Source organism: Leiobunum rupestre, chromosome 3 (genome assembly GCF_980474605.1).
Source record: "Leiobunum rupestre chromosome 3, qqLeiRupe1.1.hap1, whole genome shotgun sequence".
Classification (NCBI taxonomy): Eukaryota; Metazoa; Arthropoda; class Arachnida; order Opiliones; family Sclerosomatidae; genus Leiobunum; species Leiobunum rupestre.
Genome location: NC_143386.1, coordinates 2344924 through 2369553, shown reverse-complemented (window position 1 = coordinate 2369553; position 24630 = coordinate 2344924). Strand labels below are relative to the sequence as shown.

Genomic DNA, 24630 nt, shown 5'->3' with positions numbered 1-24630 from the left:
AAAACATAATATGAAATTAAAATATGAACTCAGCCTTAACTACACTCCCGGCATTGAAAATCTCTGTTTCCAACAACATTTTTGTTGGTTTTTCCAAATATTCTTATCCTTCCAAATGCAAAACGGAATTCACATGATCTTCAGGTGGTAAGTGTTGGTTAAAAACTAGGTTAACTTATAACTGTTAAATACAATTAATTCAGCGGCTTACGTCGAAAATAAAGAGAAAGGTTGAATCTTCCTTCAAAAGTAATGGTAGTAGAATCAAGCAGACACTGATTTTCATTTATAAACCGAAAAAATATCAATACATCCCAAATTAAAGTTAACCAAAAAAGGTAAAAAATAAATTTCAAAATTAAATATTAAACACTTTCCCAAGTCTGTTATTTCTTCCCAAGAATGTATGGCAGGCTACTTTGATTTTTATTTTGAAAACCGTTCACGACCTTAGTTCCAAAGATACTTGTACGTAAAGAAATTCATTTTGAGTAAACAAATATTAACATATTTTTGCCTTTTAATTCAAAATACGGCACAACATATAAACCTCATTGGCATTATCGTTAAACCAACCTGTTTTTGAATCCAAGCTGGAGGGTCATCCAAAAAATTTTTAAAATAAAAAAATACAGACAAAAATGATATATTTACCAACTAATTTCTCCTCTGAAACAGTCCTTTTTTGCATCTAGCTGTTTATTTAACTTCTTCAAAAGCTGCGATTTTTCTGTAAGATTTTTGACCTAAATGGTAAAATATACTCGAATATTTTGTTTTCTTAGAAAATATCGCTGCTTGTACACGACTATTCTTTGTTAATTCTTTTCGAGCTTCTTTTAAATCTCTTTTTAAGACTTTCAAGCCAAGACTGATAATTAAAATATAATATTTTCTAAATATATCTTAAAAATTTTAATTATACTTACATATTCAGGACCTTTGTGACTTCCATCCTGTAAATATCGGTTTCGATAAACCAAAATAGACAGCACCCTAACATACTCGTCACAAAAACATATAAAGGAAAGGTCCAGGCTGATAAAATGTGTTTGCCATTTGAAAGGTGCGGTGGTGGAGTGGTTAGCAATTTCGCCTCGCTGCAAGATGAGCCGGGTTCGATCCCAGCTTCTGGCAATGGGTTAAAACTGGGAACAACTCCTTCTGCGTTGAGTTTGCAAGTTCTCTCCCCACTGGTTAAAGGGGTTTTCCCCTGAGCTCTACGGTTTCCCCTTCCATAAAAACTTGTTGAGGTTAAAGTTAATAGTTAGTGTAGGGAGCTGTTGGCTCGCGTGGTACGCAGGGCTTGCCACCACCCTCTAAAGCATTGTAACATGGCCACCTGAACTAATGTCTTTAAAAAGTCGCTTGATGACTAAGGCCTAAGGTGGCTCCTTGGGTATTAGCCTAGCTGATTCTTATTTATTTAAATCCTTTCTTTTAAATTCCCTTTTTATTCTTTATCGATTAATACCTTAATTACTTTGAAAACGCTTTAAATTCTCTAAGATGCAGCACCTGCAAATATACCGTATCGCTCCCAACACGCAATACACGCGAGCAACTGTCGACGTTCGACCGACAGCATAACATAGAAGTTGCTACTAAGGGAGCTACACTGAATAAAAGCATTTGTAATTTTTGTTTCCATCTTTAACAGAAAATGGGATAATTATTTGTATTTTCAATTATTTTCTACTTGGCCCCTACGCGTTAGACTACCCTTGATAGCACTCGTCCTTTTTCCCGACTGCAGTGATTGGTTGTTCATAAATACTTTTTTGGCCTTGATCTACTTGTCAAAATATTCTCGCGCATTGTGATATTTTAGGGACTATTAGTTCGCTCGAAAGCGAAAATAAATAAAATGCGCGAACCGATTTACGCTGAAATCTTTAGAAGCGCAAGGAAGTTTTTGAGAAGTTGAGCAAGACCAAAATAAGGTAAATAACACATATAAACAGTCAATCACTGCTGCGCCTAAGCAGCTATCTAGGGTAGTCTAACGCGTAGAAAATATAAATCATCATTTGTCTTTTCCTGTTATAGATAGAAACAAAATTGCAATTGCATTTCTTATTTATTTTTCATGATCTTTCAAATGGCGAAAACATTTTATAAGCCTGGATCTTTCCTTCAATTTAAAAGGTAGATTTTAAAAAACCGTTACAGTTGCCTTGACTAGTCGGTTTTGTAAATAAACATCATACTTACGCAATAATGTCGTGTTTTCATTCTTTACTTTTAGTTACAACATATTGATGTCAAACTTACAGTGTATATCTGCTCATGTCTTCACACAAGAGTGCAAATTGGTTTCCATAAATTTCCAAACCTTGCGATTTTTTTCGCTGATCATTTCCTGGATACGATTTGGTAACTTGGGCAACTGATAAGTTAGAGGTAGTTTCTCTTCACAATCTGTCGTTTCATCCTCTTTATTTTCAATGGGTACATTTGTTGTGCATTCAGGATTTCCTCTACCATTAATAAATAATTATTGATTGTTAAATATATAAAACTTTTTTAAGATTAACTTTAAATTTGAGGAAATGGAACTGTTCACAGGATTTCCTCTACCATTAAAAATTGTAAATTCATTTTAATATGGGCACTCTTCTTCATCGCTCTCCAGATCCACAAATGTTTTCCATTTAGGTGTTAGAAACTGAATGCCAGTGAACGGTTGGAAGCAGTTTTTTTTACAGATAGATTTTCAAAAGTGTGGGGATCACCCAATATAATTTCCTTTGTTTTTTTCATTGTACGTTACACAATTACTTCGAGGTGCTTATATGTTAAAAATAGTTATGAATTCCAACGACAAACCTTGTATCTTTAACCTATGTATAATTTGGAATTACCAGTGTAGCCATTTATCGCCGAAAAGTTAATTTCTTGGCCGGGCTATGTTATTTTCCACTCTTTAATTTTTCACTTAATTTAGGTGCGAAGAATATTTATTGATCAAGAAAAGTTTTCCACACAATTAGACATTTGGGAAACGTTTTAAAATGGTTTTGAAAGATCAAATTGTAAAATTTGGGAGTCAAAAGTATTTATCGTATTGACACCGAAAATGTTCAATTTGATCTTTCGAAACAGTTTTGAAACGTTTACAAAGTGTCCAGTGTGAACTAGGCTTTTAAGGTGGAACAAAATTCGCTGAGTGATTTATGAAAATGACTTTAAGAATACGCGACTTTCCCTTCAGTTCCTTCGGGTCACAGGATTCTTTATCTACGATGCCACTAATGAGAAGTCAATTTTGACTGACCTTTTCGCTACCTGAACGCTGCAGTACAAAACAATACACCTATCCGCATATTACATACAGAAAAGTTGGCTTTAGGGGCAGCATTCATTTAGTACATTTTTTTTTTTAATTTTCCGAGGTATAGATGGCAGTGTCAGGCAGATTTTTTTTTAAAAACAAATACAGCTTTTGATTGGGTTATCTGAAATCATTGTCTGCTAATACCTTTCAGAGCTAGTAGAGAACGTTTTTGGTTATTCCTTAATATATAATTATCAATTTAAGTGTTTTTATATATTTTATTGTTCGCAATACGTTTAGGCACGTAGAAAATTAGTTACATGCCCGTTTATTTATTTATATATCAAAATTACATAGTTATAAGTGTTAAGCCTCGGTTAAACATTGAATATGAGGTACTGTGGGGTTTTATACTGCCCTCAAAAAGGACCCACGGATAAACTTGGAAATAAAGTAAGTACTGAAAGACAAGAGGGAAATAATGTAAGAATTAACTGGTTATCTAATAAGGTTTTATATCTAGGTGACATATCATAGGGTACCTGCTAACGACCCGCATAGGAAGCTATGGATACAAAAAATTAGAAGACGTGATTATCTTTACAATTCAGTATCGAACATTTTTGTTTGCTCCCTTCATTTTAATGAAACTGACTTCATGAAAAGCGTAGCGAACAATAAACGACGGCTTCTTGATGGTGTAGTTCCATCGAAATTTAAATGGAAACCATTTGAAGACCAAGAACATAAAAACTCGGACAGAGATATAATACCATCAGCGAATATGGAAATAGATGTGACATTGCCTAATGAAGACAGTACCAACGCTACAGCATCTGAAATATTTAATCAAGACAAAAGCTTAGAGTTAACTCGAAATATGGGTTTATCGAAGTCGACAGAAGATCAAGATGTTGAAATGATGGCCGTGAAAGGATCAGTTTCCTTATGTCAAGAAAATGCATTAGAATTAGAAAATAATCGTTTGAAAGCATTGGTCGCAGATCTAAGCTTGACGGTAAAGCTCCAAGAGAAGCGAATCAGTATAATGGAAAACAAAATTAAAGAAGTAGAGCAATCGTTGGAAGAAGAAAGAACGAAATGTCAAAATCTTGAAAATAAATTTATGAAAACGAAGTTTGGTATAAACATGATTAAAGAAAGTGATTCAGATGTACATTTTTATACCGGAATTCCAAATTATACAAAGCTGATGGCACTCTACGAATTCTTAAACCCGGGCCCAAATGGCGAAAATATAGTTTGGTGGAGAGGAAAAAACACTAAAGAAAACTCAACATCCCCAGCAGGAAGACCTAGGAAATTGAACGTTTTAGACCAGTTTTTGATTGTCCTAATGAGAATGCGACTAGGTTTATTTGTCAAAGATTTGGCTCGTAGATTTCAAGTCTCAGAAAGCACAATTAGTGCTACGTGCATATCGTGGATTAATTTCATGTACCTTCAACTGGGCCAAATAAATATTTGGCAAACCAGACAGCAAATAGATGCTACAATGCCGCCAGAGTTCAAAGATAAATATCCAAGTACTCGGTGCGTGATCGACGCCACTGAGATCAAGTGTCAAGTCCCCAAATCCTTAGTGTTACAAACAGCCACTTATTCAAACTACAAATCAACAAACACCTATAAAGGTTTAATTGGCATCAGTCCAGAAGGTTATGTAACCTTAGTAGTAGTAAACTAAAACTTAGCACTTTTTTCCAAGATGGCCGCCAAGATGGCCACCAAAACAACCCCCCCACCCCCCAAAAATATTTTCCAAAAATTTTTGTCCTTGGAAAAATCGAAAAACATATTTTCAATCTCAAATTTCACCTTGAAGATAATCTTTGACCTCGACGCCTGACACCTGTACACAACCACTAAGCCTCGGTCTATCAAATCAACAAGTTTGGTCACGATCGGACAAGGTCGAACCGAGATATCGGCGGTAATGTGTGACCCCACCAAATACTTATGTTAATTTACTTTTGGTGTCATTTTTTCGTTTTTTTCGTTTTTTCGCCGTTTAAAATGCTAATTAGTTATTTGCGAGATGGGGAAACGAATTCGCGACCTTCGCTTTATACCCTTGGCGGTTTTGGCCCCACCCAAAATACTTTAAACAGCTAATAAACGTGTCTAAACTTGCAATAATAACTATTTCTATAAATAATAATTGTTTTTACATTTAAAAGTCAAAGGATATGTGTAAGCGTAAGACGTCTCAAAAATCGAGCTCTTTAAAGGTTAAAAAAATGAAGTTATTTATGGGGAAACCAGAAATTAAATGCAAATCGCCTACCGAGAATCCTTGTTATTATAATGAGCCATGTCGCAAACACGCTTTTAATTTCTTTGATAATTTAAACTTTAGTGTTAAATGCTGGATTTGTCAAGAACAATGTCTTGACAAGACAATTTTTAAACAACACTTAATGGATCACTTATCGAGTAGTTATAAAAATCAAATTCGTATTGATGTTTGCGATTGTCTTCATTCAAAGAAACCAGAATATACAACCAAAGAAGAAATATTAGACGATCAAATTATTGATTATTTAAACGAGTTTAACGTAAAACATCAAGAATGGTTAAACGAGTTTGTTAATGGTACTGGAACTCCAAAGAAAATTCAACGTAAAAAAAAGACAACTGGTATTAAGTCCGAAGAAACTTTAAATTCAACAATAAAATCAAATGTTGTATTTCCACCAGACTTTGTCATGCCATCTGATGAGCAGATGGAAGCAATTATTTTTTTTCAAGAATATTGTAAAAATAATCAAATTTTAACTCTTAATCAAGTTGAAACACCCATTGAGGTTTTGGAAAATCTTGAACAAACTTGTCAAATGATTGAAAATATGTAAAATAAAGATGATTTTCTAATATATTGTGATTATTTTTTTCCTACGTAAAAATAGATATTTTAACTCTTTCATGTTAAGGTTTAGCGTGGTAGATCGGTAGCGTTGCAGGACGTTATTCAAACAGTCTCAAGTTCAAATCACAATCCTTTCGATCTATCACGCTAAATCTTTTATTAGTATAAAACGAGATGTCGCCCAACTGAAACTGTCATTATAAAGATGTCAAGTTTCGTAGTATTTCTACCTTCGAACGCATCACCCGATATTTACCCGGAAAATACACCTTCTAGCTTTAAAGTTCAATTAGCAAAACCTTTAAATTTTAATAATGAAAAATGGTCTTGCGCATTAGCAGAAATAATTCTTCCTGAAACTTATTCGAATATAACAAATGAGTATTCGCATTTCCAAGTAGGGCACGTGTCAGATGTTATTTCACCCGAAGAAAATCAATGGGATTATATTAAAATTGAAATTCCACCAAAACGTTACGAGGGTGATCTAGATCGAAATAAGAATAATATTCCAACATCTCTTCAAAATAATATACTCAACGAGTTTGCTAAAACTATTGAGGCCAATCAATCACTTAAAGGAAAAATACATATGAATACGGTAAAAGTTGACGAAAACGAAGACAGTTCAAAATTAAAAATACAGTTACAAAAAGATGTGCAAGTAAAAATACCTCAAGCATCGCCCCTAGCATCTGTTCTGGAATTTCGAGAAAATGATTTTGTCGACAGTGATTATCTTTCTAATTATCCTCTCTCGAATCACGCTAAAACTATTTCCTTAACTTACGCAACAAATTTTATCGAAGTACGAATTAAAAAGGCGTTAGTTGTGAATAAATATCAACAAAAATATTTACCACGACAAATTCCCGTGGAAGAAATACAAGCACAACCCAGGAGAAAAAAACAGAAAATTAACAAGAAACCGAAACTAAAACCAGAAGTGAAACAAGAGGAAAAACCAAAACTTGAACCAAAAACAAATTTAGAAGAAAAGTCAAATTTTAAACTAGAAGAAAATATAAACAACATTTTACCAACAGAACCTTTAATTCTAAATATTAATGAAGACGTCAATCAACCAGAAGATTTAAATCCTTCCGAAGAAAATAATCTACCAAGTTCTCTCCCAATACCCATTAAGCCACCATCTCAGCCTGTTATTAAACAAATACAATGGAATAATTACGCGATTGTTTTTGAAGCGGTCAGATATGAGGGAGAAAGACAATATAATAATGAAATTCAACCGTTCACATTACACTTAATTATACGTGATTTATTAGAACGATGTAAACCAAGACAGTTTGACGGATTAAAAACAGCGATATCTTCCGATGATGAAGATAATTTATATTTTAATTTAGAAATACCGGTAGGAATGGAAATTAAATTTCAAAATCCATTAGCAGATCTTTTTAAAATTCCAACAGACACTTATTTTACGGGTATTCAAAAATTTGGCCCGCTAAATAATTTAAATAATATTACTTTTAATTCGCGTACTAATTTTATCGACATACGTATTGAGACAACAAAAATACCGCAATTTGAGCAGGAAGATTGGGCTTTCTATTCCGTATCAATCATACAACCTTTTTTATTTGAAGGTCAGAGAGATGATTTTGGAAATATTATCCCATTATCTTTGCATAGGCAATTAAAAAACGAGATTCAACAGGCGACTAACTTCCCCCCTTTAAATCGGTACGAAATTAGTTACGCAATAGAAGAAATAAATCGAGGTCATTACTTGAGAATTTCATTTCCTAGAGATCTACAAATTGCCTTCACTGGGAGATTAGCAAATATTTTTAATATAAACGCGCCAGAATTTCAAAATGGTGTAATTAGCAGTAAAAATCCTTTAAAAGTGTATGAGGAAAAATTTATGTCAGATGAAGAATCGGTTATAGATTTTAGGTACAATAAAAATATTCCAATCGAACACCCTAACTGGGAAAATGACAGTTATACGTTTGAACGAAACTATTACGAGGCTGATAAAGATTTAGGCGGGAATTTTATACCGTTATCTCTTCATTTCAAAATTTTGAATGAACTTCAAAAATATTTTGATTCGCATATCTCACTTAAGGCGGGTTTTTTTATTTTCAAAGAAAATGGAAATTATTATTTTCAAATTGAATTAATGAGTGGGTTGGAAATTAAAATATTCGGTCCTCTAGCAGACCTCTTACAAATTGAGTACAAAGTAGATTATATATCCTCAGTTTATAAAAGCAAAGCATTAGACCCTCTTCAAATTAGATTAGAAATAGATAATACGACTAATTTTATAATTTTTCGAAATGATTTAAACAGAGTTGAGAATAGTCGACGACAAAAACGTGATATTGATTTCCACAATTACGAACATGGTAAAAATAATAAACTAAATATTGTAGACAAATTCCATTGTCGAATTCCAACTGGTGTGTACCACACTATTGATGATATTTTATTAGCAATGAAACAATCATTGCCACATCAGAGTTGGGCTAAATTCGAGTTTAATTTTAATTCAGATTCGACAGTTTCAGTTAAAGGTTTGGGTGGAAACAGTTTTTTAACCTTTCCAATAGATAACCCCAAACTCGGGAGAATGTTAGGTTTTTCAAACAATCAAATTGAAAGGCCTCTTTTTAACGAAATAGGCATGTACCCCGCAGATCTCAACCACGGAATATCCGGAATTTATGTCTATACAAATATTATACAACCTATAATAACAGGACACACTAATACCCCCCTGCTGAGAATTATCAAATTAAACGAAAATAAAAATCGAGCACAGGTTGAAAGATTTCATTTTTTAGACCATTTTCCAGTTCTCTACGATCAAATACAGACTATAGAAATTTCTTTAAGGTCGGATTACGGTGAACTCCTGCCATATAAAACAGGCAAGACTATTATTAAATTAATATTTAAAAGACTGGATGCTTAGTCTAAAGTACACTTAAAACAAGCTCATCATGGAAAGATATTATCATCATTATGTTCAAACAGGACGCGGATATAACATCTTTCGAGGAAGTCAATATCAGACTGGTCGTGGATTTGGCGCAATTTTTAAAAGTTTAGCAAGATTCGTAACACCTCTTTTTCGACCCGTAGCTAAATCACTCGGTATTCAAGGGTTGGTTATGGGGAAAAGGATAATGGACGATGTTGTTGCTGGTCAAAATTTTAAGGAGTCGTTAAAAAAAAATAGTAAAATTGCTGGAACAAATCTTTTAAATAGTCTCGGGGATACCATATTAAATACACAGAAAGGCTCTGGAGCTCGAAGAGTAAAGAAGCGCAAATCAAAATTACGCAATAAGCAAAGAAAACGCAAGAGAACAAAAACCGATTTTCTTGACTAAAGCATTATGCCTCAATTTGAATCTATGTGTTCGGAGTTGGAGCTTTTTAACGAACCCCTGATTAATGGTAATATTGAGGGAAATAAATTTGTAGACTATTTCCCTATAGCTCCCTTGTCTAATGCTACACAGATTGATTTTTCTATCCCCGGGGGAGATTATTATATTGACATGTCAAACTTGATGCTTAAAATTCGAATTCGGGTTAAAAAAGAACAAAACGGTGTTTTAATAGATATACCTGCAGCCGAAAAAAAAGTATCATTATGCAATCTTCCATTGCATTCTATTTTTAGCCAAATAGACGTGTTTATGAATGAGACTTTAGTACAATCTAGCAACAACTGCTACCCATATTTAGCATATTTAGCAACAGTTTTAAATTTTGATAAAGGCGCCAAACAATCTTACAAAACCGCCGAGGGCTATTACGAAGACGGGTTTTGCGACCCAACGCTAGCGTTTAACGATGTTCATAAAGATAAAAAAAATAATGGAATTTTAAAAAGAAGTAAAGATATTGCGGGATCGAAACTTTGTGAATATATGGGAAGACTTCATGTAGACTCTTGTAAAATAGACAAATTTCTTTTAAACAAAGTGAATTTAAGAATTCGACTCTTGAAAAATTCCGATGAATTTATAATTATATCACAAGAAGATGTTAATATCAAATATAGATTAATTATCGAAGACGCTGTTCTTACTGCTAAACATATTATCGTAAATCCAGATCTACAGCTGGCACATAATGCTATATTGCACAAACAGAGGGCTTTGTACGATCTAACACAAACTGTTGTTAAAACTCTGACAATTTCAGCAGGCGCGAGCGATTTCGTGAAGTCAAATATTTTTTTAGGTAAAATTCCAAATCGGGTAATAATCGGAATGGTAAACAATTCTGCTTACAACGGGTCTAGTCGAGAAAATCCCTTTCAATTTAACCATAATAATCTCTCGTTCTTACAACTTTCATTAGACGACCAGAATATACCAGAAACTGCTCTAACTCCAGATTTTAATAAAAACCTCTATACTCGGTCGTATTATTCACTATTCTCGGCAATGGATTTAATTGGAAATAACTCTGGTAATTGTATTGATTACGAAAATTATAAAAACGGTAATACATTATTCGCGTTTGATTTAACTTACGATTCCTCGGCAAACTCTAACAACCTCTCAATTCAACGAAATGGTAGTTTACGTATGGTAATGAAGTTTGCTTCCCCCTTAACTAATATTCAAAACATAATTATTATTGGAGAATACGAAAACCGATTTGTCATTAACCAAGAGCGTCAAGTTACGTATATTACGGAATAAAATCAATCAACGAGGGCAAAGATTGATTAGTTGTTTCGCGAAATCGTAGTGGTAAAGATGTCTCGAACTCACAGTCTCTCACCCAAACAAGAAGTAACGGTGCTAGGATATGTAAATCCATCCATCAAAATTTACCGACTAGACACTTGCGCCGAATTTGAACTGAATTTAGAAGCCTGGCAATCTCTATTCACATTCGAAAAGGAAATAACTGATTTTTTTGAAGACCAAGTTGCTAGTTTTCACACCTGGCTTCCGCTTGAAGGTTCAAAGATAAAAATCGACTGTTTCAAGGGACAAAAGGAAAAACTCGTGGATGTGCGTGCTTGTGCCAGAGGAAAAAACCATTTGTATCATCTTTTCTATTCTACAAATTATGGTTTTAATCTCAACCAAGCAGGGTGGAAAAGATTAAAACATTGTAAACATACAATTGATCAGGAGATTAATTTAATTTTGTCGGCAAAAAATATTATGCGTGACATAATTGTACATGAGCTTACGGATAAAATGTTTGAAATTACCGAAAATTGTGAGAATCCGCATTGTAAATCTTCGATTGCTCACGATGTCTCTTGTAAACTAGGATTTAGCACAAATTTTGAAGACCGAGTGGAAAATATGATATTAATAGCTATCCCCCAATTAAACTACGATCATATTGTTGTAAGATTCCAAAAGGAATTTGGACTTGATCCCTTAATAGTAGAAAGTCAATTATATTTTGATATTGTACAAAATGTTTCAAACTTAAAATGCGATTTAATTTATTAAAATAAAAACTTTTACTATAATCTGTTTTTATTATTTCTATTCACACATTTAAAGATGGTGTTGTCAAAAACAGACAAACAATTAAGTAAAGTTTATTACGATGTTGAAAACCCATACAGTTATTCTGACAGTGTTACTTTAAGAAAAAAATTTCCCAAAATTTCGAAAAAAGAAATTAAAAATTTTCTCAGTAAACAACCAACCTACACACAACACAGAGCTAGGAGGTTAAATTTTAAACGTAACAAATTATATGTAACGACGATTGATGAGACATTTATGGCCGATTTATTAGACCTCCCTATTTTACAAACTTTTAATAAAAAGTACCGCTATACGTTATTAGTTCAGGACATTCTAAGCAAATTCGCTTTCATTCTGCCAATTAAAAATAAAACCTCGAGCGAGATTGTGAAGGCCTTTAGAGAGATTTTCAAAAAACGGGTACCCCTTAATTTATGTACCGACGCAGGGACAGAATTTCGAAACGCCCCATTTCGCGCTCTCTTAAAACGTTATAACATACAACATTACCTCACGTACTCCGAGAAAAAAGCTTCTATGGTCGAGAGACTCGTTCGCACGGTAAAATCTAAAATTTTTAAAATAATTACCAAGACCGGCGATTTACACTATCTTAATAAACTACCATTAATTGCAAAAGCTTATAACGCTCGAAAACATTCAACAACGGGAATCGCCCCTAAAGATGTCAATAAAAACAATGAATCGGCAATTTGGGAAAAAAACTATGGCAATCTTAGTATGATTGGAAAGGCAAGTTTAAAAATTGGGGATAAAGTTCGATTAGCAGTTGCAAAAACAACATTTGATAAGGCATACAAGGGAACGTTTACAGCCGAAATATTTGAAATTCATAGAGTAATTACGAGAGATCCCTGTATGTATATTGTGAAAGATTTGACCGGCAATATAATTAAAGGAGCTTTTTACGCTCAAGAAATAGTTAAAATTCAAGTGTAAAGCGCTACAGTCTTTATTCAACAATTTGTTATCCATGGGTAAAGTTCACATTCTCCTGGGTCTCGCGATTGTAATATTTGGTGTTAGTGCCACAATAGTTTCCTCCGCGATGAAATTTAAAAAAAGAAGTCCAGAATACAGCTTAGATATTGGAATTTGCGACAAAGCCTTTAATTTAGGAAGAGACACGTACCTTGTAAAATGTAACGAAACTTTTGACGTGCGACATTTTAAAAAAGAAGACGGTAGTTTAAAACCATCTATCAGAGGAATCAACTTAACAAAAGATCAATATGAGAAATTATGCATTTTGACAGTGACGTGAAAGATGAATACTAATCAAATCCAAGCTATACTTAAGTGTGACCCCCGTTCGAGAGATAAATTTATCGGAGTGTTTCCCGCTAATAGATTACCAAAAGTTCCAATTAAAAAAAAATCATATTGTTTCGTAATCAACACCGATCCCGATACGCTTCCAGGGTCTCATTGGACGGCTGTTTACAAATCGGGCGACACTCTGGACTTTTTTTGTTCTCTAGGAAGATCACATCGTGACTATGGATTTTTGCTAGAGCGATATAGCAAGCGTATTCGACACAATACTCATAAATTTCAATCAAATAAAAGCCAAAACTGCGGACCACATGTGATTTATTTTCTAACCTCGAGATGTATGGGGATTTCTTACAGTAAAATAATTAACGAATTGTATAATTTCGATTTAAAAAGAAACGATAGTTTAGCGTTGTTGAATATATGTATTCATTTGATGAAAGAGTGGAAACGAAATAAATCGATTTGTTTAAAATAAAAAAAATGTTTATTTATTTCACACATAATTATTTTTACACATTTTTTATTATTCTTGCCAACGAGAAGGAGGGCGGGTCTGTCTTTTAGGCCTCGGCGATTTTTTTGGGGGGGATGGTAATTTTAATTTTTTTTGCGGCGATATTGGAACACCACCGACAGCACCCTCCTCCAAAGACAGCTCTCGATCCCAATCCTCTTCCTGACTTAATTGACTTCCAATATCGGTATTTTCTAAGTATTCTTCAAATATTTCATTTTCTCGACTTAATCGTTTACGCATTCTATCATCGGTAATTGTCTTTTGTTGCTTAACAATCGGCGTAGATGCTTTCCTCTTCCAAGATTCTACATTTTTTAAGAGACTCGGGAATTTTCTACTCTGATCGTTTTCTCTCTCGCTGAGATATTCTTTCATTTTGCGTGTCATAGTATTTAAACGAACCTCCGCAGCGTCGCCAGCGTTAACTCCCTCGGGCGTTTTGAAGGGTGAATAAATTTGCGAGGTGAACGGGGAATTTAATGGAGCAACAGGTCCGGGGGCTTGAAAGTTTGTAATTTCAACTTTAGGTACCGGTATCGCTTTTCTCATTTCCCGGGCCTCGCTCAGTATTTTTAGAAATTCTCGCAATTTAGAGCGGCTGTTTAAATTAGAAGTTAATATATTTTGCAACTCATTATCTAATAAGTTATAATACGTTTCCTGGGGAGAAACAAGCTGTTTATTTTCTTGAGATATTTGTCCGACACTCGAGGCGGGAACTAAAATCATTTTTTTCATTTTATCTTTTATTGAATAAATTGGCAATTAAAGGAACAATAGAGCCTAATAAAGCCGGTATGAAGAATCCCGTACCTTTCTGAATTATTAGAGCACGCTTCTTTTTTTGCGAAATTTTCGGACTGGCTAAGAAACGTATTGTTTTTTTATATTTAGAAAGTTGTTTTTTTTTGGCTTTAGATAATATAATTCCACCACCTTTCAAGTTTTTGCAAACGCTTTGTAAGGCTTTTAATTGCTTTGGAGAACTGTTAGCTAATAAAGTTTTACGTACCCCTCCTTTAGATTTATACAATAAATTTAAATATGGATAGTGTGTTTTAAACCTGTCAGAGGGATTTGCAATAGGAGTAGTTTTTTTACGTACTGTCTTTTTTGGTGTCATTTTCTTTAATGAACTTGATAATAATATAGTAAATTATTTATTATTGGAAAAAACTACCATTTGTGGTCCGTTTTGATTAAATGTGTACGATCTTAATCGTAAGCTATCTGGAGTGGTTACAGATGTGTCTATAAATAGCGAATTGTAAGGTTCTCCAGTAGCCATATCGTAGGCCATTTTAATTATTTTTGTGTTATTTGGAGATATTTGATTGGCCAGATATTGGATTTGACTTAGATCTCGAGGAGATTTAAACAGATTTAGATATGACATATTAAGAGAGATTAAACGAGATTGTTTGCCTCGAGGAAATAGGGTTTGTGAGATTAATACAACTGAAATTTCATAATGATGACTGTCTACGGTAACTAATTTCGCAATTTGATCATTTTTGTAAAGTTCGTCTGCTAAATCGTCAATAATAAGTAAAGAATTTTTATTTGATTCCCAGAACTCGCTGTCCATTGGCGGAAGTCCTTGAATAAACTCTATATCGGTTAAAAACTGAGATAAATCGTGGTAACCTGATTGCCAAACCGAATAACAATAAATAATTTTAATAGGAGGTTTATCAATTAATTCATTCCTCCATCTAATTAGTGAGTTCGTCCATGCTGACTTGCCCGACATAGTAGGGCCTGATACCATCATTCGAAACGGTGAAAGAAATTTTATATAAGACATTACTGTTTAAACAAAGACAACATACTACGTATTTTGTTAGTACATTGTCTGTTTTATAGAATATATGAAAAAATAAACACATTTTTAAATTTAAAAAACTATTTTATTAAAGTTTAATGTTTCTTATCAAAACTATCCCTTCACCAGTTATATAAAGTTTCAAAACAACATACAAAAATAACATTTTGAATAAAAAATAAAATCATAATATCTACTTCACCAAAAAAAACTATTAATTCCCGTTTTTTAGTAAAAATTCAATTTTGGAAGTTAAAAGTTTAAATCTTAGGTTATTTAAAAATAAAGTATTTACTCGATTTTCGGAAGAGATTTCATTTACGATAACTATGTGGTTAAATGACACCTGTTTTGCAAGTTTTTTTGTTACATGATTTTTAGATTTATAATTAAAAGACAACTTTATTTTACAATTCGCCATTTTCACATTCTAAATATCCATAGGGAACACTGGAAATATTATCTTGTAGCACACGTTTACAAAAAGTCTTTTTGAAAGTTTTACTTAAGTTGCCAACACGTAAAAGCATTTTGTACTTATCTTTTATTACGTTAAAGGGAATTTTCACCTTAAACTCGGTATTTGGCACAAAAATCATTTGTTTGAAGGCGTCGAAATGTATGATGTCTGAGTTTTCCCTGGTAAGAGTTATTCCTTTAAGTTTTATAATTGTCTGATTATTTTCAAGTTTATAGCTGTAGCTTTTTGGTCCAGTTGATACGAATTTTGTGATATATGAATTCGGAGTCTCGCACGTAAGTTCACCTAAATTACCACCAAGGGGGGGTAGCCACTCGTGTGGTTTATGTGTAAATTTTATTCCGTCCGTGTCATAATAAATTACACGCTTCCCCAGCCTATTAATTAGCTTATGCAGATGAATACGACCGTAACTGGTGACAAAGGAAGCCACAATAACGTTACCTTTGCTAAAAGTTGGCGCAAGCTCACTTTTTTTTTATAGCTTACCATGGCAACATCGTTGTTGATTAAATGAAAGTCTGTTAATTTATTCGATGTGTCTGCTATAATCTCGGTTAATTGGAAGTAGCGATGTATAATTTTAGTTGATGATTTGTCCATTCTTAACGCCATTCTGCCATATAACGAATTTTGCGCCAATTTCGCGGAAGTTCTTAAGGATGGGTTATCAACAATTTCCTCAGGCTCTAACCGTACTCCATCAGCTTCGTATATCGCGTCTAAATACTCTTTTTGCTCTTGATATGTTTTAATATTGGGTGGAAATCCTGAATTTTTAACTTTTGCTTTAAAAAAAATATCAATATATGTTTTGAAAAAATTTGTTGTAATACTATAGTGATATACTTCGAAAATTTCTAATAGTTTGTAGTTACATTCTTTTATTGAATAGTAGATTTCCACCGAGGGTAAGACTACCGTTATAGCGCGTTCGTCAATACTGTGGGTACATTTGCTGTCATTATTTATTACACAACTTCCGCATAAAGGATAATAAAGTTTTTTATTAAATCGGTATGGAAGAACGGGTAAGTAGAGGTCTCTGGGGGGGAGTATTCGACAACTAATTATTCCAAAATACGCGTCTGGGGCATAATCAAAATTGTGTGTGATAACTTTAACATTTTTACAACCGTATTCCATTTTTTGTAAACAATAGGCGTACAGACTACAAAAGTCAAAATATCGGATTTGTTCTCCAAGTAAGGGCTCTACTTCATGATACAGTTTAATTGTTTCTACACGGCCACCCACTAGCGAATCTCTAGGGTTAATTTTAGGAATGATTTTAATTGTATTAAAAAATGCTTTCGCCTCGACATTTTTTCTCAACAGTTCTAATATCTCACATTCAAAAATTTGAATATATGTGTGGTTTGGTAAATTTAGTTCAATAAATTCTTTTCGGTCTAATTCCCTTTCTCTAATTTCTTTGAATGTTTTTCCGACAATTGAATTAAAGCTCGAGCCAGAAAAATGTTTTGGACAACCGTGCCAGAAATCACCCATTACATCAATTACTATGGGTGGATTTTCACAGTAACCATCTACAAAATACGGTCCTACAGACTGTTCTCCCCCTGAACTTCTGACAGTTTGCAAAATTAAATTATTTTCCTTCTCGTACCAAGATAAATATTTTAATGCAATCTCGCTTTGATTCTGTCTACTTGCCAAACCGATAGCAGGAATAGTACATAGTGTATATGGTTCTAAAAACTTGTCAATAAATACATTATTAAGTGCCCCAGAAAGAGAGATACCCCCATAATTACTGATATCAATTTCAATTAGTTCTTTATATAAGATGCGAAATTTCTGCATAGCTAAGCGTAATAAATTACAATCTAAAAGACAATACGCTCTGGATTCTGATTTAATACAATAGACCGGTTCGAGCTGTTTGTGTGAATACCAATTTTTAAATTCTCGGTATTCAAATTCTTTCATTTTATGGGGTTCAAAGTATTTTTCGTCCGGAATTTTACCTGAATAGTTCAAAGTGTCTTTCGTCCAAAAAATATAGGGAAAATATCCTTTAGATTGAGGTAAAGAAAACATTTTAGGAAAATGTCTTAAAGGAGCACTAACATAGTTCAAAGAATCTACAAAACGAATGTCTACCCCTTTAATATAAATAGTTAGTATCTTGGCTCCATCGTAAATAACCTCGGGAATGACATGATTAATTAATTTAGAAATAATAAACATTCCGTCGAAAGATCTTAGATTATGGGCCATTACGATGAGGTTGGTAAATTTTGGTCTAATAGTTTTTCGCTTTCGTTTCCCATCCGTAAGTAAAACAGTTTCATGTTGAAACAAAAAATTGAGAAAGTTATTTACACAATATTGTCCTTCAAAAACCGTGGTTTCCACAGGCTGATTTAAAATTTCACTTTGGGCCACTAAGAGAATGGGTTTATGCACATTATTCTCGATTATGGTTTCAATATCGAAATATACATAGGATTTTGGATTCTTTTTAAATGTCGACTGTTTAACATAATGTTGGTTTGGAGGATGATCGATTTTACAAGACTCGCAAGTTGTTTCACATTTGTGAGTTTTTGAAGTTTCAAATTGAACACAGCATTTTTCGCATCTGTGGAAAAGCTTGCAAGTTTCATTTTTTAGGTGAAAACTATAACATTCCCCTTGTTTTAAATATCTATTGCAAAGTTTACATCGAATTAAAGGAATTTCTAAAATTTCGTGAAATTCTCGACCTAAACACCTTTTACATTTTATATTTGAAGCAGAAAAACAGTGGTGTTTGTTCCTATGTGTGGTGGAATAAAAAATTTTTTCGCAATTTAAACATGAAGCTACACCGCCCCAAATGGAATGAAGATTTTTAGCTAAATGAACGTGCGTGCCAATTTTTACAAGTAGAATTTTGTGTTCGGCAGGGGGAAAACCCTTGAAATAAATTTGAAAATTTTCCGTGGCGTTAAATATTATTATCTGATACTTTGGGGCTAAATATGATTGAAATTTGGCTATATCACCAATTTCTACAGCGCCTCGAGCAATTCCTACATCATCGTGCAATTTCTTAGCGGCTTTAGTTTGTAATTTACTACGAAAGAGTGTTAAGGTTCGATATTCTTTAAGAACGGTTGTTAATGGAAGTTTATTCTTTTTGTACTCGGCAATTTCACAGAGTTTTATTCCTACTGTAAGGGCTCTTGCTACGCACAAATTATCGATATTATTGATATAGTAAAAATTGGCTTTAGTTTTTAAAAAAGCATCAAGATCGATAATATCTCTATTTTTTAGAGATAAAAATTTTTTTCCCATTTTCTGTGGGGATTTCAAAAGAATTATACTAAATTTAATTTCTCCATCTAGTAAGAAATCTTTTTTTGATTGAGCAACGCGAGCTATATGGTTAAATATTCGCGAAACAGTTAACTGATCAATTTTAATAAATTTAATGTTAATTGGATGTTCTAAATTTTCCGATTGAATTGCAAATCTGAGGAAATCGAAACCGGGTGCTTCTTGTCTTACGTATTTGATAATTTTAAACAGAATCTTTTCAAATACTGTAAAAAATAAATGTGTGGGGATTTCGTTTAAGTCTATTAGATCTAGGTCAATGTCCAGTTGTTTACATTTCCACTTTTTTGAATTTCTAGGGCTTAATTTTTTAATTTTATAAAACTTTTTATAATTAAAACTGTTTAACGATGAAAAGTCTAATTGAGAGTCCGAATCGTATTCGTCGGAGTCTTCCATGTTCTAATTTCGTTTCCAGGTCTAAAATATTATTCTAATTACTATTACGAATAATTAATTAATGAGTTTAACTTGCCTTCGTGGGTGGAACAACAATTTTTCCTTCCGTCTGCTCAATTAATTTTTTCAGCCTGTTTGTTGAGTTTATTATTCGAATAACATCCATGGATAGGGTGTTAGCTAAGAATTTCACCCTCTTATAATCACCCTTCCAGAGTTCATCTTGGGGAAGATGTTTGATGTTTTTATATGAATATATCTGGATATCTAGATATAATCCCTTGTCGCTCGCTTTTTTTCTCGGAGTTTTAGTTTCGTAAGACACTCCCCCTTTCTTGACTTTCACTGATTGTTCGATTCCAACTTGTTCGATGTTTGACATGCGACGAACCTCTTGAATATAGTCCCCATCCGATTCGTCAGACTCTAATAACATCTCTTGTTCAGGACTATCGAAAACTGAAACTACCTGACTCTCGGAGATTTGACTATTACTTGTGGAAGCCATTTTAGCCTGTTATGATTCAATAGAAAATTTTGCCCTTTTATACCAAATGTATTTTTCATTAATTTTTTTTCGAAATATAAAACCTTGAATATTAAAGTGATTAATACTACAAGGATAGAACCTAGTTATAATTTATCAGTATTTCAACGGTATTTAAAATTGTTTGTGAATAACAATTTAAATATGTAGACATGTATAAAAATATAAAATTATTAATTATTTTTTTGAAGGACTTTATATTTAATTTTCGTGACAAAAAAGACAACGCCCTAAGAGTTTTAATATTATTTTGCTTTAAAAATCGATTATGGATGTAAGAATTTTGGTAATTACAGGGTTAGATGTTTTAAAATTCTATGGGAAGAAATATATTTCTGCGAGGTATAAAATTTAAACGAATGGATAAAATTATATTTCTGCAGGGTGTATTTGATAAAAAATTGTCTTTTGACTTGATTTTAAAACAGGTTAAAATCAGGATGTAAAAATTAAATATTCTGAAATCTTTCTTATAAAAGCATGATTTTCAACGTATTCCTTTTATAAACCATGGGCTCTCGCGAAGTTTTGACTGTTTCTGGTAAGATTACTCATCCTCTCGCTATTAACCCTTTTTCACTAAAATATTTAGCTTTACGTAAAGTTAGGAATTATAACCTTTTTAAAATTAACGATATTTCAATTAGAGTTGAAAATTACTGTATGAGAACTGTCTTTCTTGAGTGTAAAACATTAATAGAACCCTTTAACAAAATTGTTTTTGCCTGTCCCTTTATAAAAAATTCTTTCAAATTATCACCAGCTGTTTTCGCTTCGGTTTTTTCTAGAAGAATCAATAACAATTCTTGTCTATTTGACGTTCATTCTGTTAATTTTGTCTGTCCCCACGAGGCTTTTGAGTTTGACGGCTTATTGTTCCACACTCAATCCTCTCTTGAAGGCTGGTTTTCTTACGAAATTTTACGCCTAATTGGAAAACATATGCGCCTATATAAAAATTTAAATAAGATCCCATGGTTCCGTCAACATAAAAATCGTAGGAGCCTTCAACGTGATCTTTTAATACTCTTTCAATTACAACAAGTTTCCTTTTTCCGAAAAAAACATTTATCTATTACCACTGACTTTCGCCTAACACGGTATAACATCCGTTTGGAATTAGGCATGATCGTTCTATTTTTTATTAATGATTTGGATCGACAAGAAGTTAAAATAGTTACAACTTTAGAGTAAGGAATACTAATTTTAAAAAAATAATTACAATAATTAAAATAAATATTTTTATTTAGTTGCAAATTATCTCGACCGAATCAAAATTTAACGATCGTCGGCAACTTTTCCAACTGCGACTCAAGGTAATTACAAAAATTTATTTATTTTTAAAAACTAAAACTATTTATTTTTTGAAATAGGACTCAAACCTTATAAAATTTTAATGTTTTTATTTAAAGACTTTTTTGTGTTTTTATTTTTTAATTTGTTTATTTTGGTGAAAGGTTTTAATTTTTAAAATGTTTTATATTTTTTATTTTAAATGTTTTTATTTTAGAAAGTTTAAGTGTTTAAATATGTTTTCCAAATCAACTAGCTTTATTAATTTAATTCAGGCGGTGGAGGTTGTTTTTAATATTTCATAATCTACTTTTTCTTTTTTAACTAGCTTTATTAATTTAATGTTGGGATTGGTGTAAAGTTCTTTTTTCTCTATATTAAATTTTGCTTTCATCTTTTTATCCAATAAGTTTTCAAGAAATGATATTAGTACGCTTTGTATTAGATTTAATGTTTTTCTATTATTATTATCTTTTTTGTTTTTTTCATCTCTTGCGCTATCTTTTTTGTTTCTTCATCTCTTTCGCTATATACACTTGAGCATATATACAACCTATCGCACATATCAAACGACCCATTGATTATTTATTATTCTTTCTGTTTTTTTTTCGGTTCTTTTTCATGTATTCTATGTACTTTTTTATACTAATATCTGTTAAACTTTAATGTTTTATGTTTGTTTTTGTAATTGATTAGTATATTAACTGAAAAATGTCTAAGTACATTTTGTACTAGGTTGTTTTTTTAAAAATTGAATATAATTGTTTTTATTAATTTATAAAAACATGTTTAAGAAGGATAGGGATAATTAGTTAACCTTCGTTGTATTAAAAATTAATAATTATTCCCAAAGACAATATTTTTAAATTTTTAAATAAAAGTCGGGCTTAAACTATAAAATCTCAATGTAAAGGATTTTACCAGGAGAAATCTAAACTCAAGATGTCTGGTGAATTACATCTAAAGCCTGTACTTTCTTTTGCCGCGATCTTTAAAATTTTTCTCTTCGAGTAGTAAGAATGTTTATTCTTTGTAATACTCGTCAAATTTCGCGATGGAATCACAAGAATTTAAAGTCTGAACTTCGTATGTTAGATCAAATTCAACATGTTGGCATTGAACAACATTCGATCTGTTTTAATTCAGACATTCTCGAACTGTATACTTCCGAAGCGATTAAGACCAAAACCAGTGTTTTATTCGTGCGATGATAGAGCAACAAAAAGAATTCTTGTGGTAAATATTTTTTAGATATATTCATTTTTAATAGGTTAATTTATTTATATTTATAAATTCTAGCCTGAATTTCCAACCCGACATCTCGTTTTGTACCGAAGAGGAAAAATACCTTCTACGAATTGATGTAATTATAATTATTTTTAATTATACACTTAAAATATTTTTAACATTTGTGTTTTTATATTTTTCAGCCTTCAAATTATTTATACAACCTTCTTTAATTCTTTATTATTAATTTAATTTGTTAGCTTTTAGTTTTATTGTTAGTGTTTCATATTTTGTTAAATGTTTAAAAAAATATATTGCAATATCATAGTTATTAAATATTACAATAACTAATTGTGTTTTTTGATTACTTAAACTAGCATTGTTTTTAAAATAATAAAATATTTGCGAAAAATGAAAACTTATTTATATTAGTTTAATTATTTAAAGTATTTTGGGTGGGGCCAAAACCGCCAAGGGTATAAAGCGAAGGTCGCGAATTCGTTTCCCCATCTCGCAAATAACTAATTAACATTTTAAACGGCGAAAAAACGAAAAAAACGAAAAAATGACACCAAAAGTAAATTAACATAAGTATTTGGTGGGGTCACACATTACCGCCGATATCTCGGTTCGACCTTGTCCGATCGTGACCAAACTTGTTGATTTGATAGACCGAGGCTTAGTGGTTGTTGACAGGTGTCAGGCGTCGAGGTCAAAGATTATCTTCAAGGTGAAATTTGAAAACAAAAATATTTTCGATTTTTCCAAGGACAAAAATTTTTGGAAAATATTTTTGGGGGGTGGGGGGGTTGTTTTGGTGGCCATCTTGGCGGCCATCTTGGAAAAAAGTGCTAAGTTTTAGTTTACTACTACTAACCTTCGTATCAGCTCTTTACACAGGAAATATTTCTGATAAAGAACTAACCAAAAAAAGTGGCTTTCTTGCTATGGATTTTGCCCCCCAAGATTCAGTGATGGCTGATAAAGGTTTTCTTTTGGAAGACTTACTAAAACCACTTAACGTGACACTGAATATTCCCCCCTTTCTAAGAGAAAACAATCAGTTTTCCAAAGAGGAAGTTAATGAGACCCATAAAATTGCCAAGCTCAGAATACACGTTGAGCGGCGAATTAATCGAATTAAAAATTACCATATTTTTGATAGACCTATCCCAATAACTTTAGCGCCTGTTATAAATCAATTGTGGACGGTAGCGGCACTGCTAACGAATTTTCAAAACCCGCTCATCGCAAGCGATTCTTCAATTGATTTAAATATTACTGCTGATGAGTTAGACGATTACACTGTGAGTGATTTTGAACATTTATTTACCAGTTAGCGAGGATGAAGATTTTAGTGAAAGTTATATGTAAATAAAAATGAATATATTTCACATTTCATCATTTTTAATTCAGTTAAAATCATCAATAAATTTGTATATTTGTACAAATGAAATACTGGTGAGCGACTAACACTTATTTTACCCGTAACTTTTCCAAAAACCATAAATTTAGTATCACAGCAATGCAAATTTCTAAATTCATTACATATTAATGGTAATTAGTTACACTTTGAATAGTATTCGTAAATAAGGGTATTCATAGGAAAAGCATTGACGTACTTATTTGTTATAACAAATCACAGATAACAATGCAACTATCACATTTTGAATACCCTTACGTACAAAAAAAATCACTAGAATTATAAGGCTTCTTTGGTTTTTATACACAATATCACATTTCAGCTAGTTTAGGAAGCATAAATCCAAAATAAAAGTTATCAATCTTCTCTAACATTTCATCCCATAATTCGGTATCAAATTTAATTCGCTCAATGATAATACCTTTTTCAAAATACACTACAAAATCACACCACGTGAACCCTGATAAACCTAATTGGCCCATGACCTGTTTAAAATATTTATGGGACTCGTTAAGGTGTGGGTTACCATTTACAATGGTAATGTACGAACCTTTTTCTTTAATTGCATCTGATGGCTTATAGTCTTTAAGTGTATATGCA

General features: G+C 32.4%; 1 protein-coding gene across 1 annotated transcript; it reads left to right on the top strand.

Moving 5' to 3' along the window:
- The first annotated feature begins 4733 nt into the window (after window positions 1-4733).
- LOC149949091 (uncharacterized) lies at window positions 4734-23947 on the top strand. Its single transcript, XM_090169340.1, has 2 exons — window positions 4734-4959; window positions 23478-23947. Exons 1-2 carry the CDS (start codon window positions 4734-4736, stop codon window positions 23945-23947), a joined length of 696 nt encoding a protein of 231 aa, XP_090025466.1.
- The last annotated feature ends 683 nt before the right edge of the window (window positions 23948-24630 follow it).